Source organism: Asterias rubens, chromosome 8 (assembly GCF_902459465.1).
Source record: "Asterias rubens chromosome 8, eAstRub1.3, whole genome shotgun sequence".
Taxonomy (NCBI): Eukaryota; Metazoa; Echinodermata; class Asteroidea; order Forcipulatida; family Asteriidae; genus Asterias; species Asterias rubens.
The window spans coordinates 19,559,075-19,574,007 of NC_047069.1; the positions used below are offsets into that span (position 1 = coordinate 19,559,075).

Here is a 14,933-nt window from a genome sequence, read left to right on the forward strand (position 1 = left end):
AACCTCGACGACCAATTGAGCTCATACTTTCACAGGTTTGTTGTTTTATGTATATGTTGAGATACACCAAGTGAGAAGACTGGTCTTTGACAATTACCAGTAGTGTCCACTGTCTATAAAAATGTCTGGGATCTAATTTGCATATTGATTAAGCACCTTGGTTATACCATAGAGTACTGTCCTTACTCTATGGTTATACATTGGTAGAACAATTTTTCATCAGTGATTTTTTTTTGAACTGGTAGAAGTCGGAGTGTGTGAAAACAACCTGTATGAGTGACTTTGGTTTTAAGAGGTGAAATCTCATCTCTGCAACCCATAACCCAGTCCTGAAACTTCATGGAGGCAACAGAGGCAATTGCCTCCTCCATGCCCCCTGGTCATTGCCTTGGTGCCCTTGAAATGCTCAAGTAGAAATTTACAGTTTCTTCATAGGGTGCCCTGTAGAAAATGTCTTGGTGCCCTTGCCCTTTTGAAAACAAGGCATACAGGCCTGAATTTACCTGTTTAATTGTACACTCAGGGCTCAACTCTTACACTGGCCCACTTTCCCAAGGCTAGTGATATAATGTCAGTGTTGGGCAGGTAAGTTTAAGACTGGACATTTCAATGTAACATCTTTGTCCACAAAAATTGAATGATGTTCAAAATGTTTAGTTTGAATCTCACAAATATCTTTTAAGCCTGCTGCGTATCACCCATAAAACAGAAGAGATAAATCTTCTCTTAGTTTGTTTTTATCAAATGAAGCGGTTATAAGATGATAATCTGTTTATTCTAGTCTCATTTCATTTTGATTCTGGTCTTTTTAATAAAATCATTTTAATAAATGATCTACGAGTAAATACCGCTTAAGTCTGGAGCGGTTATGTCCATGCAGGAAGATTAACCAGAAATTGGACTTCACAATCTGAGAAACATTTCATGCATGCAACATTTCTGAAATTGAAATTTGGCTGAATCTCTCTCTCTAAAACTACATTCCTTTTAATGGAATCAGTTCTCAAAATGTTATACGTTATTATCAACATCAACAGCTGCAAATTGTTATGATAATTTATTTTTTGAGTAACTAACAAAGATATCGCTTGTCACCCTAGCATTTTTCAGAAACAAAGAAATACCACCTAAATAAAAAAGACCTCAACAAGTATTCACCAAAATATTTTAGTACTACTCTTTACATTTCATGAAAACGATTAACAATGTGTATTAAAAATTAACAATTTGTTTTTATACTAATACCGGGTACCCCATTAAGACTTTCTTTTGAAGGCTTTCTTCCTAACACTGTAAGACTTTGTACCTTAGATTTAAACTCAAGGCTTTCGACTTATGACACTAAGACTTTCTTTTTAAGACTTTCTACCTCAGACTTAAGTCTTTCTACCTAAGACTTTCTACTTAAGACTTTAGACTTTCTACCTTAGATTTAAGATTCAAGGCTTTCGACTTAATGACATTAAGACTTTCTTTTTAAGACTTTCTACCTCAGACTTAAAGGCAGTGGACACTATTGGTAATTGTCAAAGACTAGCCTTCACAGTTGGTGTATCTCAACATAAGCATAAAATAACAAACCTGTGAAAATTTGAGCTCAATCGGTCATCGAACTTGTGACATAATAATGAAAGAGAAAAACACCCTTGTCACACGAAGTTGGGTGCGTTTAGATGGTTGATTTCGAGACCTCAAGTTCTAAATCTGAGGTCTCTAAATCAAATTCGTGGAAAACAACTCTTTCTCTAAAACTATGGCACTTCAGAGGGAGCCGTTTCTCACAATGTTTTATACCATCAACCTCTCCCCATTACTTGTCAGCAAGTAAGGTTTTATGCCAATAATTATTTTGAGTAATTACCAATAGTGTCCACTGTCTTTAAGTCTTTCTACCTAAGACTTTTTACTTATGACTTAAGACTTTCTACCTTAGATTTAAGATTCAAGGCTTTCAACTTTCCATGACATTAAGACTTTCTTTTTAAGACTTTCTACCTCAGACTTAAGTCTTTCTACCTAAGACTTTCTACTTAAGACATTAAGACTTAAGACTTTCTACTTGAGACATTAAGACTTTCTTTTCAAGACTTTATACTTTATACTTAAGACTTTCTACCTAAGACTTTCTACTTAAGACATTAAGACTTAAGACTTTCTAATTGAGACATTAAGACTTTCTTTTCAAGACTTTCTACCTCAGACTTAAGTCTTTCTACCTAAGACTTTCTACTTAAGACATTAAGACTTAAGACTTTCTACTTGAGACATTAAGACTTTCTTTTCAAGACTTTATACTTTATACTTAAGACTTTCTACTTAATTCTACTTGAGACTTTAGACTTGGGGCTTTCTACTTAAGGCTTTATACTTAAGACATTAATACTTTCTTTTTAAGACTTTCTACCTCAGACTTAAGTCTTTCTACCTAAGACTTTCTACTTAAGACATTAAGACTTAAGACTTTCTACTTGAGACATTAAGACTTTCTTTTCAAGACTTTATACTTTATACTTAAGACTTTCTACCTAAGACTTTCTACTTAAGACATTAAGACTTAAGACTTTCTAATTGAGACATTAAGACTTTCTTTTCAAGACTTTCTACCTCAGACTTAAGTCTTTCTACCTAAGACTTTCTACTTAAGACATTAAGACTTAAGACTTTCTACTTGAGACATTAAGACTTTCTTTTCAAGACTTTATACTTTATACTTAAGACTTTCTACTTAATTCTACTTGAGACTTTAGACTTGGGGCTTTCTACTTAAGGCTTTATACTTAAGACATTAATACTTTCTTTTAAAGACTTTCTACAAAAGACTTTAAGACTTTCTACTTTTAAGACACTAGTACTTTGGACAATCTAGAGACTTGAGTTTGTACACAATCCTTCTCGTTACTTTCAAAGCCTATCATACTTGTCCATCACTACACTCCTACCCGAACACCACAATGATCTACTCAGTCACTTTTTGGAATATACATAACGAATTGGCACGATATCAAAGATCCTGTTCTAATGCTGCTTGTTGTTCCATATGGAACAATCTTACTCCTAATTATTTGTCATTATGTTGATACATTGAAGTCCTTGTTAGCCTTTTGTGATTGTTAATTCTTTGTTTATGTTTGTCTATACACCATTTTACTTAGTTCCTAAAGAACAATTGCAATGAAAGTTGTTTGTAATCACTTCAGAGTTTACACACACATGTTGACCATCAGGCAGGCAATTGATCATAATGTGTGAAGTTTCAGATCAATGACCTCATCAGGGGTCTCGCGACGTGGTATTACAGGTCAACTTTTTGACGTAATGCTAATGCAAACTAAATATCATACAAAATGATTTTTGTAAAAGTGGATGGTCGGTTTTTGTTGTTGCTTGTATGCATTGTCACTCTAGGGCCATGCAAAATCAAGGTCCTCAGGAGAGTAACGGTCAAGGTGGCCAGCAGGGCCTTCATCCCATCCTACTCTGACGTCCCAGTCGTTGCTTCGCCTAATTACACCTTCACCGGGTGGGTCACCATCCTATAGAAGATTAAAATAAAGCAACAATTAGTTCTATATATTTATTGGTAATTGTAATAAGCCAAGTTCTATCCACTTTATTTCTAGAATTGCAGGCAAATTTTGTTTGCACATTTCCAGTTCTGCTGATACTTTCATTATACCAAGTAACCAACAAAAAGTAAACCCTTTTTGTGTGAATTTTAAATTGTGCTGAGGCTGCTTCTTCTGCTTGTTTTTGCTTGCTAATTTAGTAGTGATATTGAAACTTGTGTACATTTCACAGCTCTGTAAACAGAAAGTGCGGAATAAAGCAAACCTTATAAATTTCTTGGTATGTGCCTTGAGAGATGACGTAAAGAAAATAAAGTAAAACGGTGCTCATAATGACTCTTAAAGGGACGCGTTGCCTCAATCTCGATCCTAGGGGTGATCGATCTTGCCGCGCCATTTTTTCCCAGCATGCCTTGCTCGATCATAACCCCTGGAAGTGAAACTCAACAACATCCAAATATAAGGGATATTACAATTAGTCCTGTGGTTGATCCATTCTGTGTTGGGCGTTAGTTGCGCACACACTGGATGCGCTGTGTGTAATAAAAGTCATAAACTTGCCGTGGCGTTCAGTGTTGCATGACAACAAAAGTGATATGTACATCTTTATACGCACGCGTTTCGGCGTATAGAGCTTTTTGGAGACGCACTGTGTTTATATGATAGCCAATCAAAGAAGTGGATCGGAGTTTCCCTCCCAGCGGTTAGAGACATATACGCAGAGCTAGCAGGTGGTACGGCCCGCTGCCCATGGTAGCGAGGTTGGCGTTGCCTTGGATCAGGCGAGTTGAAACCATTTGTTATGAAATGCGTGGTTGGAAAAATGTTTTAAAGTAGAATATAACGGTCCACACAAATATGCCTTGCATTTAGATGCTTTCCCTTGTACGCTGTGAACTAAAACGGCATGCCATTGACTCCACAAAATGGCTGACCGTGCTAGTTTGCAAAATAAAAGGAAATCCGTGCAATTTTGAGGCATATCTGTGTGGATCATTATATTATACTTTTAAAATATCTTTCCAACTGTATACATTTCATAACAAATGGTTTCAAACGCTTTTCATAGACCAACTTGCCCTATCCAAGGCAACGTGTCCCTTTAATGACGGCAATCGACTGGAATTGACCTACGTTTTGCACTTTGCAAATGATGTTTTTAGATGATTTAATGTTCCTCAACTTAGTTTGTTCCTACCTGCGCACCCCAATGCCACTTCTTTCCTCGTACCACCCATGTGCCAACTTTCATCCCATCTGAAACCTCGGAGTCAGTCATGTTTCGTTTTTGTCCAAACATCAGATCTAATTTGAGAACAAGGGAAATGTTTGTTTTCGGTTTTTTTCTTTATTGACCGAAGATAATAAAAGCTTAACTTTAGAAAAAGTTAATTTTGATTATATAGCTGGCCGGTATGCTTTTTGGAATGAGAAGCCCCTTTGGTGCACAGATAAATTTTATTGTTATAAAAAAAAATGTTCATCCATGTTCATCCATGTTTTTCTATTGAACGTTTCATCAAATGAAAGCTCAACAATCGCTCTAATTAGAGCGATTGTTGAGCCAAACAACCGAATGAGGGTGGTGTACATTGGTGTTGTAGTTTTGAACGTGTTTTGGAGGTCTCTAGGAACCACCTTGTGCACCAAAGAGCTAATTTGTTGAATATCAATTAAAAGTGTGCGTCCTTTCTAAAGGATTTTTCATTATTGGACAGATTATAAATGCTTAACTTAAAGGCACTGGACACTATTGGTAGTTGTCAAAGACTAGTATATTCTCAGTTGGTGTATCTCAATATACATGTTGTGCACAAAATAACAAACCTGTGAAAATTTGAGCTCAATTGGTCGTTGAAGTTGCGAGATAATAGTGGAAGAAAAAACACCCTTTTCACACGAAGTTGTGTGCTTTCAGATGCTTGATTTCAGGACCTCAAAGTCTGATTCTGAGGTCTCAAAATCACATTCGTGGAAAATTACTTTTTTCTCAAAAACTACGTTACTTCAGAGGGAGCTGTTTCTCACAATGTCTTATACTACCAACAGCTCCGCATTGCTCGTTACCAACAAGTAAGTTTTTATGCTAACAATTGGTTTGAGTGGTTACCAATAGTGTCCACTGCCTTTAAGACAAAGTTTACATATCATGTAGGTTTGTTAACGAGTACGCAAAATTAGCTCAAAAATGTGCACATAGTTGATCAATTTACTCACAGATTTCCTCATCAGTGAAGTCTGAACTTTCTTTGAAATCTTTAAAATTCAGGCAGACACATCCAGTTGGGTTGTCAACATCCAGTGCATCTTTTAAGTCTTGCATAAGACTCTTTTGCATTTTCAGAAGATCAATTTCCTGGACTCCTTTCTTGTCATTGGTCACCTTTTCCAGCTGTTGCTTTATCTTTTTTTCATTTATACAGTTGCTTGCCATAATTTTTTTGAATTCTTTGCCCTTTTCATAGCAGAATCTTGTCACTTTGTCTTTAAGTTTTTGTTCCTCTTTACGGAGTTCAGCAACTTTTCTGTCTGCGTCATCAGTGATAATTTTGTGTTTTTGCTTTATCCTTTCTTGGTGTTCAGTGGATAACATGTCAAGAAGTTCTCTTTTTTTAGTAAACCTTTGTAGGCACTTCTCAACTTGTTCGACACGATCATTAATGATGTCATTGCTTGATTCTATGGCTTGTGATAAACCAACGAGTTCGTGGTAAGGGTTTCGATGATCCTGGGTGCATGAAGCACATATCATTATGAAGCAACGTTGGCAGTAGAAAATCTTGTTCTGGTTGGGGTGTGTACCACATTTTGGTACATTCGTGAGAAGCTGAGAGTTCTTTTTGAAACTTGCTTTGCCAGAGCGTAGATGGTCGATTGAAGCTTTTTCATGGCTTTTTGTTCTTTTGCTACGTTGGTGCGCATTGTCACAAACCTCGCAAAGAAATTCCTGACAATCAAGGCAGTAGCTGACAGCTTCATCTTCCTCATCGCAATCTTGACAAATTATCTTAGTCTGAAGACGTCTGACGAGCTGCTGTTGTTCGGCAATAGTTTCCATCAAGTTAATTAAGAAAAGACTCTGGGTGAGGTCATAAATTCCTGCCTCTGGTGAAGACGTTTCTTTTCTGCAGATGGGACATATAATGTTTTCTTCCAGAGGATGGGCTGTCCTCATTTCTTCAAGACAGTTTTGGCAGAAGTTGTGTTTACAAGTCAGAGTCTTGGGGTTGATGTACTGCGAGTAGCAAATCGGGCATTCCAGCTGCGCTTTGCTGATATTATCTAATACAGTTTGACCATTAAGACCATGATGCTCAACAAGCCGCTGTTGTTCAGCAATAGTTTCCATCAAACTAATTAATGAAAAGCTCTTTGGGAGGTCATCAATTCCTTCCTCTGGTAAAGAGGTTTCTCTCCTGCAGACGGGACATGAAATGCTTTTTGTTGGATGGGCTTCCATCATTTCTTCTAGACAGTTTTTGCAGAAACTGTGTTCGCAAGTCAGGGTCTTGGGGTTGATGTACTGGGAGTAGCAAATCAGGCATTGCAACTGCGTTTTTCTGATATTATCCAACACGGGTACACTGCTTACCTCATCCATTTTTATTCCAGTGTCTCACAAGTATTGCAGTAAGAATTGATAGCTGAAATGCTAACTTCTACTGCAGTTATCAATGCTGCTCAAATGATAAAATGTACAAAATACGGTTGATAGTATAAAACACTACAAGAAATAGTGTCCACTGTCTTTAAGGGCCATACTTGCTGTGATAAATCAGATCAGACACTTCTCCACGTCTCAGACCAGAATAATCATACCGGGGTTGAATTGGTACTGGCTGGCTCCAGAAGATGCTCAAACAGTGTTTGAATATAAAAGAATAGATGAGTATCAACTCTGAAACAACCACTTTTTTTTACAAAATTTCTCCGTGCACATCACCTAGAATACAATTGGTACTGATAGTGTTTGCCTACCACAAGTGAAGTATTCACTATACTGTAGAAGTAGAGTCTAGCTGAATAAGAGTGAACTATGAACAAATAATGCACACTAGCTGTGAAAATGGGTGTAACTGTGCTATTCATTTTTGTTTATGTAAACCAAGGGTATATGTCATTGTCAGACTTGCATTATTGAATTGGAAAACATGTGTCCTTGTCACAAAAAGTAATTTTGGTAATTTGGCGAATAGCTAGTGTGACTAATGTCAAAGTTGCAACTCAGTCAGCGCGCAGCCCACTGAAAAGTGCTTCCGTTTGTTTTTTACGTATGCACGTTCCGTTGGGCTGTGCATATTTAATGAGCTTGGCGACCCCTTTTTAAAAACCTTGTAACTGTCAAAGTTTTCAGTAGAATTTGGAATTATTTGGAATGCAAATACAAAAATATACAAGATTTTTATCATGAACAAAATAATAGTGGTAGGGTGTACATTACGTGAGATTTTGTAGCAAAAACATTTGCATTTTCGTGAAAAAAAAATGCACTTGTAAAAAGGCTTCAAACGTTGTCTCATCTATCCACCGTAGACATGAATTATATACGAATCTAAAGAGTAGACATTTCTTCTTACAAAAATCATGTATTCTGAGCATCAAATACCGTGAAACAGTCAGGAGCAGTCAAAATGTTCACCCTCGTTTCTCGGACTGCAACGAACCACGAGTTTCAGCCTGCGGGTCCGATTTCAACAGAGCGCAAGTATGGTTGGTCAACGTACGTACACGGTCAGCCGTCTGCAGCCAAAAACAGCCAATCACGTGCTGCGATACAGCACACAAGGCAGTTGGGTTAACAGACTGCATAAGCGGGAATCAACACAAAATTCGACGGCATGGAGCAACCAGACTATTATATTTGCCTCGTACACTTTGCTGTGTGTAAACAAACCGCGACACTTGACTAACTTGAAACGCAATGAAGTGAGTATGGAAAATGTTTCTAATTATGCTTAAAACAGACAATTCGTGACTGATTTTTCATAATGTATGTCTGCTTAATAATGTCTGATCGTTTTAAATAAGATTTTTGTTTGTAATGACTTTGAGCCAATTTTTTTGAAGAAGGGGTTGTGTAAAAAAAAAAATTAAAAAAATTAGGTATGTGTGTCAATCATTTATACATCAGTCCAGCACTCAGCAGTAACTATTAATAATAATAAGTCATAATAAACACAGTCAAACTTCTTAAGCGATATAACAACAATTTATTTCAACAATATATATGTTTGAACTTGTAAACATCATAACAAATATGTAAACAAATTATAGCACCTTATAAAATACTTCATTTAAAAAATAAATGAGAAAAACAACTAAAAATGTATGTATGCAAAAAAAAAAAAAAGTACTAGTACATACACTAGGATTTCCTTCATACTGTTTGTTTGATATATCAATCTAAATTGCAAGGTCATAAAATATTGCATAGTCGAAATAAATTGCCCTTGTGTTCTAATACAAAAACAAAGACCTGTGTAAATACCCAACTTTAGCATAATAAGAATTAACATTTGGTCTTACTTTTTATTAAAAAATGGCAGTTTATATAAACAGTTTGGCAGCTTTCGGTATTGACAAAAATACCTGTGTGTATAACTTTTTGGATATATAATATTAATAATAAAACAATACAAAGACCCGTTTAAAAACATTAATATAATAATATTAATAATAGTACAATATAAAAAAATTAATTGACAGATGTAGGCAAGGAACTGTCCAAACAACTTATACCAGTTCAATATAGCGATGGAATGTAACAGTTCAATCGTATATAAAATGCCCACACTTAGATTAAACACTACAACCAAAACTAAAACAATCACTATTTAAAGAAGCTGGACGCTTTACACCTAAACAAAATAGCTGTTGTAAAAAGTAGAAAAGTATTTACAAGTTGTGGATTTACACTCTAAGGTCTGTATGTATAACTTGTTGGATATACATAATACATGTTTAATACTAATAGTACACGAAAGTATTGTTTTAGTACAAAGACCCGTTTAAAAACAATACTTTAGCATAAGAATCAGCATTATTGCAATTGTCTTACTTCTTTTAAAAAAAATTGCAGTTTATATAAATAGTTTTGCAGCTGTTGGTATTGATAACTATACACAAGACCAAAATGCAAACACATGTACATGTGTAAGTCCTTTGTGTATAACTTGTTGGATATATAATAGTACATGAAAGTATTGTTAAGTACAAAGACCCGTGTAAATACATGTATCATACTTTAGCATGATAAAGAATCAACATTATTACAACTAACTGTCTTACTTCTTTCACATTTACAAAATTTGGCAGTTTATATAAAACAGTTTGGCAGCTTTCAACATTGATAAAATACACAAACCCAAAATGAAATATTGGATATATAATATAAACTAAAAGTACAATATAAAAATAAATAACATTACAGATGTAGGCAAGGAACTGACCTAACAATTTATCAGTTCAACATTGCGGTGGAATGTAGAAGTTCAATCGTATCAAAAATGTCCAAACTTAGATTGAATACTACAACCAAAACATTCACTTAAGAAACTGGACATTTTACACATAAATATCTGCTTTAGAAAATAGAAAAACATTACAAGTGGTGGATACTAAAAACGGTGGAGAACGAAATGTTGTTCTATAAAGGCAAAGAGGGATGGTCTTTATCTCATCCGTTTCATCAACAGCGAAACAAGTATTGAAAATCTCTTTAGAACATTCCACAGTGTGAGAAGAAGTTAAAGTGCACAAGTTAAAATTGGATAAGGCACATACTACTCTCTTTTTTTTACGGGATTTCTCTGGTGTGTATTCAGGATTGGTTTGTTTTTTTGTAACAGAAATTTTACAAGCCTTACAAATAAAGTCAGTGTCACTCAACTTGGAGTTTGTTTTGAACCACAGTTTAACCTGCTCATTTCTTAATGACTGCACTTGCATAAATGAAAAACATTCTCTTCCACATCTTGCGCATTTTACCTGCCCTTGTGGAAGCGGTTTTTCTCTCTGGGCTCTTCGCTTTACCCCTGCAATGGTTGATTGTCTTTGCTGTACTTGAATGACATTGATGAAGGTTTGCCACATGGCCAGGCAGCCAGCACCTAGAACGGAAAAATAAGTATGTAATGTAATAAATTATCTTCATTTTAAGTAGCTTTGTGCAAGAAATCTTTGTTTACAAGTCATACATACAAAAATATGTTGAAATTGTTCTCCTTTTCAAATTTTGTTTAAATAGGTGGCAGTTGGAAATAGTTGGAAAAACATTTAGGCAACAGTGGATTCAATTTTTTTCAAAATCTAATGCCTTTACCCTTGTACTGATGACATCATGGTTTGTTTATCACGTTCCAGAAGAATGGAACCCCATTCATTGTGTACATGTATGTTTACGACTGTCAGAAAAGTGCCAGTAAAGTTACAGCACTTAAGGAATGTTACAAAAAAAAAAAAAAACATCATCCGTAAGGGGGCCTATTGAACTCGTGACAGTACAAAAGCTTATAGTGAATTGTTGGTTAAAAGAATCCATTGTGAAATACCTTTCGATTTTTCTTTTTCCTCTTCTTCCTTGCCTGGGCCATCCTCCGCCTCTTCTTCACTCCAGCTTTTTTACGCTGAATGTATGGCGTGGGTTGTTGTGGGGGACGGACACATGATGACGACAGCACATGCAGCTTGTGGTGGTAAACCATCACCTTCATTGGCAGACACATAGGCTGGAAAACTGGAAGGGAGTAGGGGTCAACTGATGGACAGGTGAATTTACACCCAACCTGCTGGAATCCATCACTGTCGACTGCAGCACTTCTCTTTTTTCCTGATGGTTGCCTTGGATGTTTTCTCGTTGCGTTCTCTTTGAGTTGTGTTTCCGGTGTTGATGGAGATGGGGGTCCGGATGAGGGCGAGGATTGGGGTTTCGAAATGGGCTCTTTCTTCCTTTTTTTCTTTCTGACAAGCAGCTGCAGTTCTTTTGGAACGAACCGATTGGTAGAGCTTGTACGAGAGCCTGGAATTACTCTGATGAGTAGGGATGTGGTGACGTCAGTGATGACATCCGCCAACCTTCGAATGCCATAATGATTCAGATGAAGTCCATCACAAGAGAAAAGTTCTGGAGGAAAGTTCTCTGTTAGATCAATGAATATGCAGCCTACCTTCTTGCAAAGCTTAGCAAGGTGCATATTTAGAATGATGCCCTTCTCGTTGAGGATTTTGAAGTCAGAACGTGGCAAGATGGAATTTATTATGATTTTAGCCGATGGAAACGTTTCCTTTGCCAATGAAATCAGCTGCTCAAAGTTCTGGAGGTCTTTGTGGAGAACACTCTCATCCAGATCGTTGGTACCCACATGTAGGACAACAACATGCGGCTTCTGTCCAGTACCATTGCGATCTGCATGTAACTTTTTCAACAACGAAACCATACGACGTACAGTGCATCCTGGCTTTGTAATAGTATCTGCCAAAAACCAAGGACTTTCAAGGTGTACGTACCTCGTCAGGGAGTCTCCCAAAATCTTCACGTTGAAGTAGGGGAGGTCATCTTGACTGCTGGGCCTGTGATTGTCAACGGATGTAAAAAAAAAAATACAGATGAGAGGGGAAGGGTGGACTAAGTGTTTGCAAACTATTTGGCTAAGCTGCGCATAAAACTATGCAAAGAATCAATCACTCTCATGTACAATCTACAATGTAAAAACTATACATGACAATCGATTTAAAATGTCTACAGAAAGAAGGAATGGCCATCATGTTACATGGCCATTGCCTTTGTATACAAAACACTTCACACACAAGTAGTATTTAGTTACTTAGTAATTTAAATTAAGTATATTGTTGTTTACATTTGTCAACTCTCAAGGCAAGGGAACAAAATAAGCACATTCCGGTAAGTTCTAAAGAATAAATTGAGTGAATAAAGAACAAGTTCTGTCCGTTCCTGTTTTATGACTATTTTGCAAAACTAAATCGACAGAGAAAATACGAGCTGCCATGATTATGGCCATGACGAACGGAATGTAGTGTACTGGCTTTTGTTCTTGTACTTTGTAGAGTGTCTGCATTATTGTATTGAAATAAAATTTAATAATAATAGTATTTACTGAGTATTTATTCATATTATCAGGTTGGAAGAGCAATTTTGTTCACACTTGCTAAAAAAAGTTGGGAATTTTATCACGAAATTGGTAATGCACGATGCAATACATCTCTTTTTCAGTTTGTTCAAGCCAAGGATTTTATCATGAAATTGGTAATGCATGATGCACTTCTTCTCTTTTTTAGTTTAATAAAGCCCAGTATTTTACCACAAAATTGTTGATGCACGATGAAATACATCTCTATTGGCAGCCCAAGGCTAGGATTTTATCACGAAATTGGTGATGCACGATGTATAGTTGCACACGTAAAATTATTGTACGTGACGTCACACACTTCGAGAGTAAATACGCCCGAAATCGAAAAAACGGACATTTTCAAACTTAAAAAAGAGAACAAATCCCTGATCCCGTAGAAATGAAAATGGTGTGAAACAATCGCAAAACTTGCATTGTCAACAAATACCGACATCGTTTTCGAGCCCGTTTATCGAAACAGTCAGGAGCACTTAAAATTCTGAGGTACATTTACGAAGGAGCATATTTTGAAGCAAATTTTGAAGGCATAATTTTCCGTTAAAATGTATTTAAAAAGATGAAAAAACGGGGTTTTCATAGCGTGTAATGTAATGATTGTACTTACCAATCCATCTTGGCTCAGCGAGTGACCTTAGGGGTTTCCCGTGACCCTTTTCAGGGGTAGCGCTCAACTCTCGTCTTTTCTCGCAAATTTCCAAAACGCCCGTGAACGGGTTTCACTTGCAAACAAATCTGTTGAATAGTCTCATTATATCGTAGGCTGCGCGCTGACTGAACTATAGTTTGTTTAGTCAAGTCGAGGCTACCGTTATTCAACTACCCCAATTAATTATGCCGCCTGGACTACTACAAAAATAGCTGCAACTTCCTGCTTGGTGAAGCAATTGTGTCGCTCATTAGTCACGCCAACATAATTTACTTCAAAATACAATCATTAGTGACACAAACCTTCAATTGTTTAAGTGAGACTCTTACAATATTGCGCTGTGGCAAAAATATGCCGTAAAGCAACTTGGGAATTAAAAATAAGTTGTGACTAGTCTCAAAGTCTCAACTTTTTGAAGCGCAACTAGTCAAGTAGAGTTGCCCAGGCTTAGTCATGCGTAAAAACTGGTGATGTGCAATCAACAGAATTCTGTCAAGTGAGTGTGTTATTAGTAAGGGTTTTTCCTGATATTGGGGATCTTCTCAAAACCTCCTAGTTCAATTTTTTTTATTTGTGCGCGCCATTTTGTAACATTTTGGTGGCATTTTTAAAGCAGATGACTCTTGTTTTCGTTAAAGTTGTGCATAACCTCACTTGACCTCTAGTTCTGTTCGAACTCCGAAGTGTCCTTGTAATTAAAGTGGCAAAAGTTATGAAGATGCTATTAAGGCTGTTAATGTGTGGCCAGCGTCAATTTTAAGAAAATACCAATGATGGCATAATATAAAAGAGCGCCCTCTAGTGGCAGGATGAAACTGTTAAAAATGTATCTTGAGAAGGTGTGTGTGGAAGCTTTTTGTAATCACTTGCAAAGTGATACACATGATCATCAAGTAGACACATTGTGTATGAAGTTTTATATTTATAACGTCATCAGGGGTCATGTGAAGTGTCATTTGAGTTGCACTTTTTGTCGTAAATCTCTAAAAGGATTGGTTTGATTAGGTTGAAATTTGGCAGGTCGTTAGATAATGGCAAGTTCTTGTGTCATTTGTAATGACATTATCACACGATGTTTTTATACGATTTTAACCAGGCTTGATACGTCATAACTGTTTTTAAAACAAATTGACGTCATCATTTGTCAGGTTATATTACCTAAAGCCAATGGACACTTTCGGTAAACAGTATTGTCCAAGGCCAGGACTTCGTGTATCACAACTTATGTATAAAATAACAAACCTGTGAAAATTTAGGCTCAATCGGTCATCGGAGTCAGGAGAAAATAACGGGAAAACCCACTCTTGTTTCGGCATGTTTCGCCGTGTCATGACATGTGTTTTAAATAAATCCGTAATTCTCGATATCGAGAATAGATATTGTTTTAATGTTTTCTCAAAAAGTAAAGCATCTCATGGAATAATATTTAAAGAGAAGTCTTTCACCATTACCTTTACCTTCTGTAAACCCTATAAGTTATTTTTTTTCTGTACCGAAAGTGTCCAATGGCTTTAAACGTATATTTGTACATGTTATATAGACATCGAATTTGATCTCACCAGGCATTATTTATTT

The 14,933-nt window shown here is 36.4% G+C and overlaps 3 protein-coding genes across 6 annotated transcripts in view; 1 reads left to right on the forward strand and 2 right to left on the reverse strand.

Annotated features, from left to right (window-relative positions):
* Window positions 1–449: 449 nt before the first annotated feature.
* On the reverse strand, window positions 450–7,191 carry LOC117293706 (E3 ubiquitin-protein ligase TRIM71-like). Of its 4 annotated transcripts, none has more exons than XR_004519463.1 (4): window positions 5,784–7,191; window positions 4,765–4,871; window positions 1,929–3,533; window positions 450–1,490 (listed from the first exon to the last, which is right to left on the reverse strand). XR_004519463.1 is itself a non-coding variant. In XM_033776120.1 (3 exons), the coding sequence occupies exons 1-3, from the start codon at window positions 7,165–7,167 to the stop codon at window positions 3,402–3,404; spliced, it is 1,623 nt and encodes a 540-aa protein (XP_033632011.1). In that variant the 5' UTR covers window positions 7,168–7,191; the 3' UTR covers window positions 1,915–3,401. The 4 variants fall into 4 exon arrangements, 1 of the variants encoding a protein (XP_033632011.1); XR_004519465.1 differs by lacking the exon at window positions 450–1,490 and having other exon boundaries at window positions 1,812–1,995; window positions 2,196–3,533; XR_004519464.1 differs by lacking the exon at window positions 450–1,490 and having other exon boundaries at window positions 1,915–2,016; window positions 2,217–3,533.
* Window positions 7,192–8,273: 1,082 nt separating this feature from the next.
* LOC117293705 overlaps window positions 8,274–14,933 on the forward strand; it is a 30,857-nt gene continuing 24,197 nt past the window's right edge. The window contains exon 1 of the mRNA XM_033776118.1: window positions 8,274–8,492. Within this exon, the coding sequence (XP_033632009.1) occupies window positions 8,274–8,492 (219 nt within the window). The remainder of the gene's footprint in view (window positions 8,493–14,933) is intronic.
* LOC117293708 lies at window positions 10,190–14,563 on the reverse strand. Its single transcript, XM_033776123.1, has 2 exons — window positions 11,117–14,563; window positions 10,190–10,675 (listed from the first exon to the last, which is right to left on the reverse strand). Exons 1-2 carry the CDS (start codon window positions 11,999–12,001, stop codon window positions 10,595–10,597), a joined length of 966 nt encoding a protein of 321 aa, XP_033632014.1. The 5' UTR covers window positions 12,002–14,563; the 3' UTR covers window positions 10,190–10,594.

Coding starts and splice junctions, on each gene's coding strand:
- LOC117293706 (XM_033776120.1), bottom strand. CDS start 7,167: ATGGATGAGGTAAGCAGTGTACCCGTGTTGGATAATATCAGAAAAACG. Junction 4,872..5,783: donor CTTCACTGATGAGGAAATCT/GTGAGTAAATTG, acceptor TTCTCAAATTAG/ATCTGATGTTTGGACAAAAA. Junction 3,534..4,764: donor AGTGGCATTGGGGTGCGCAG/GTAGGAACAAAC, acceptor AATCTTCTATAG/GATGGTGACCCACCCGGTGA.
- LOC117293708 (XM_033776123.1), bottom strand. CDS start 12,001: ATGGTTTCGTTGTTGAAAAAGTTACATGCAGATCGCAATGGTACTGGA. Junction 10,676..11,116: donor GGAAAAAGAAAAATCGAAAG/GTATTTCACAAT, acceptor TTTCCGTTCTAG/GTGCTGGCTGCCTGGCCATG.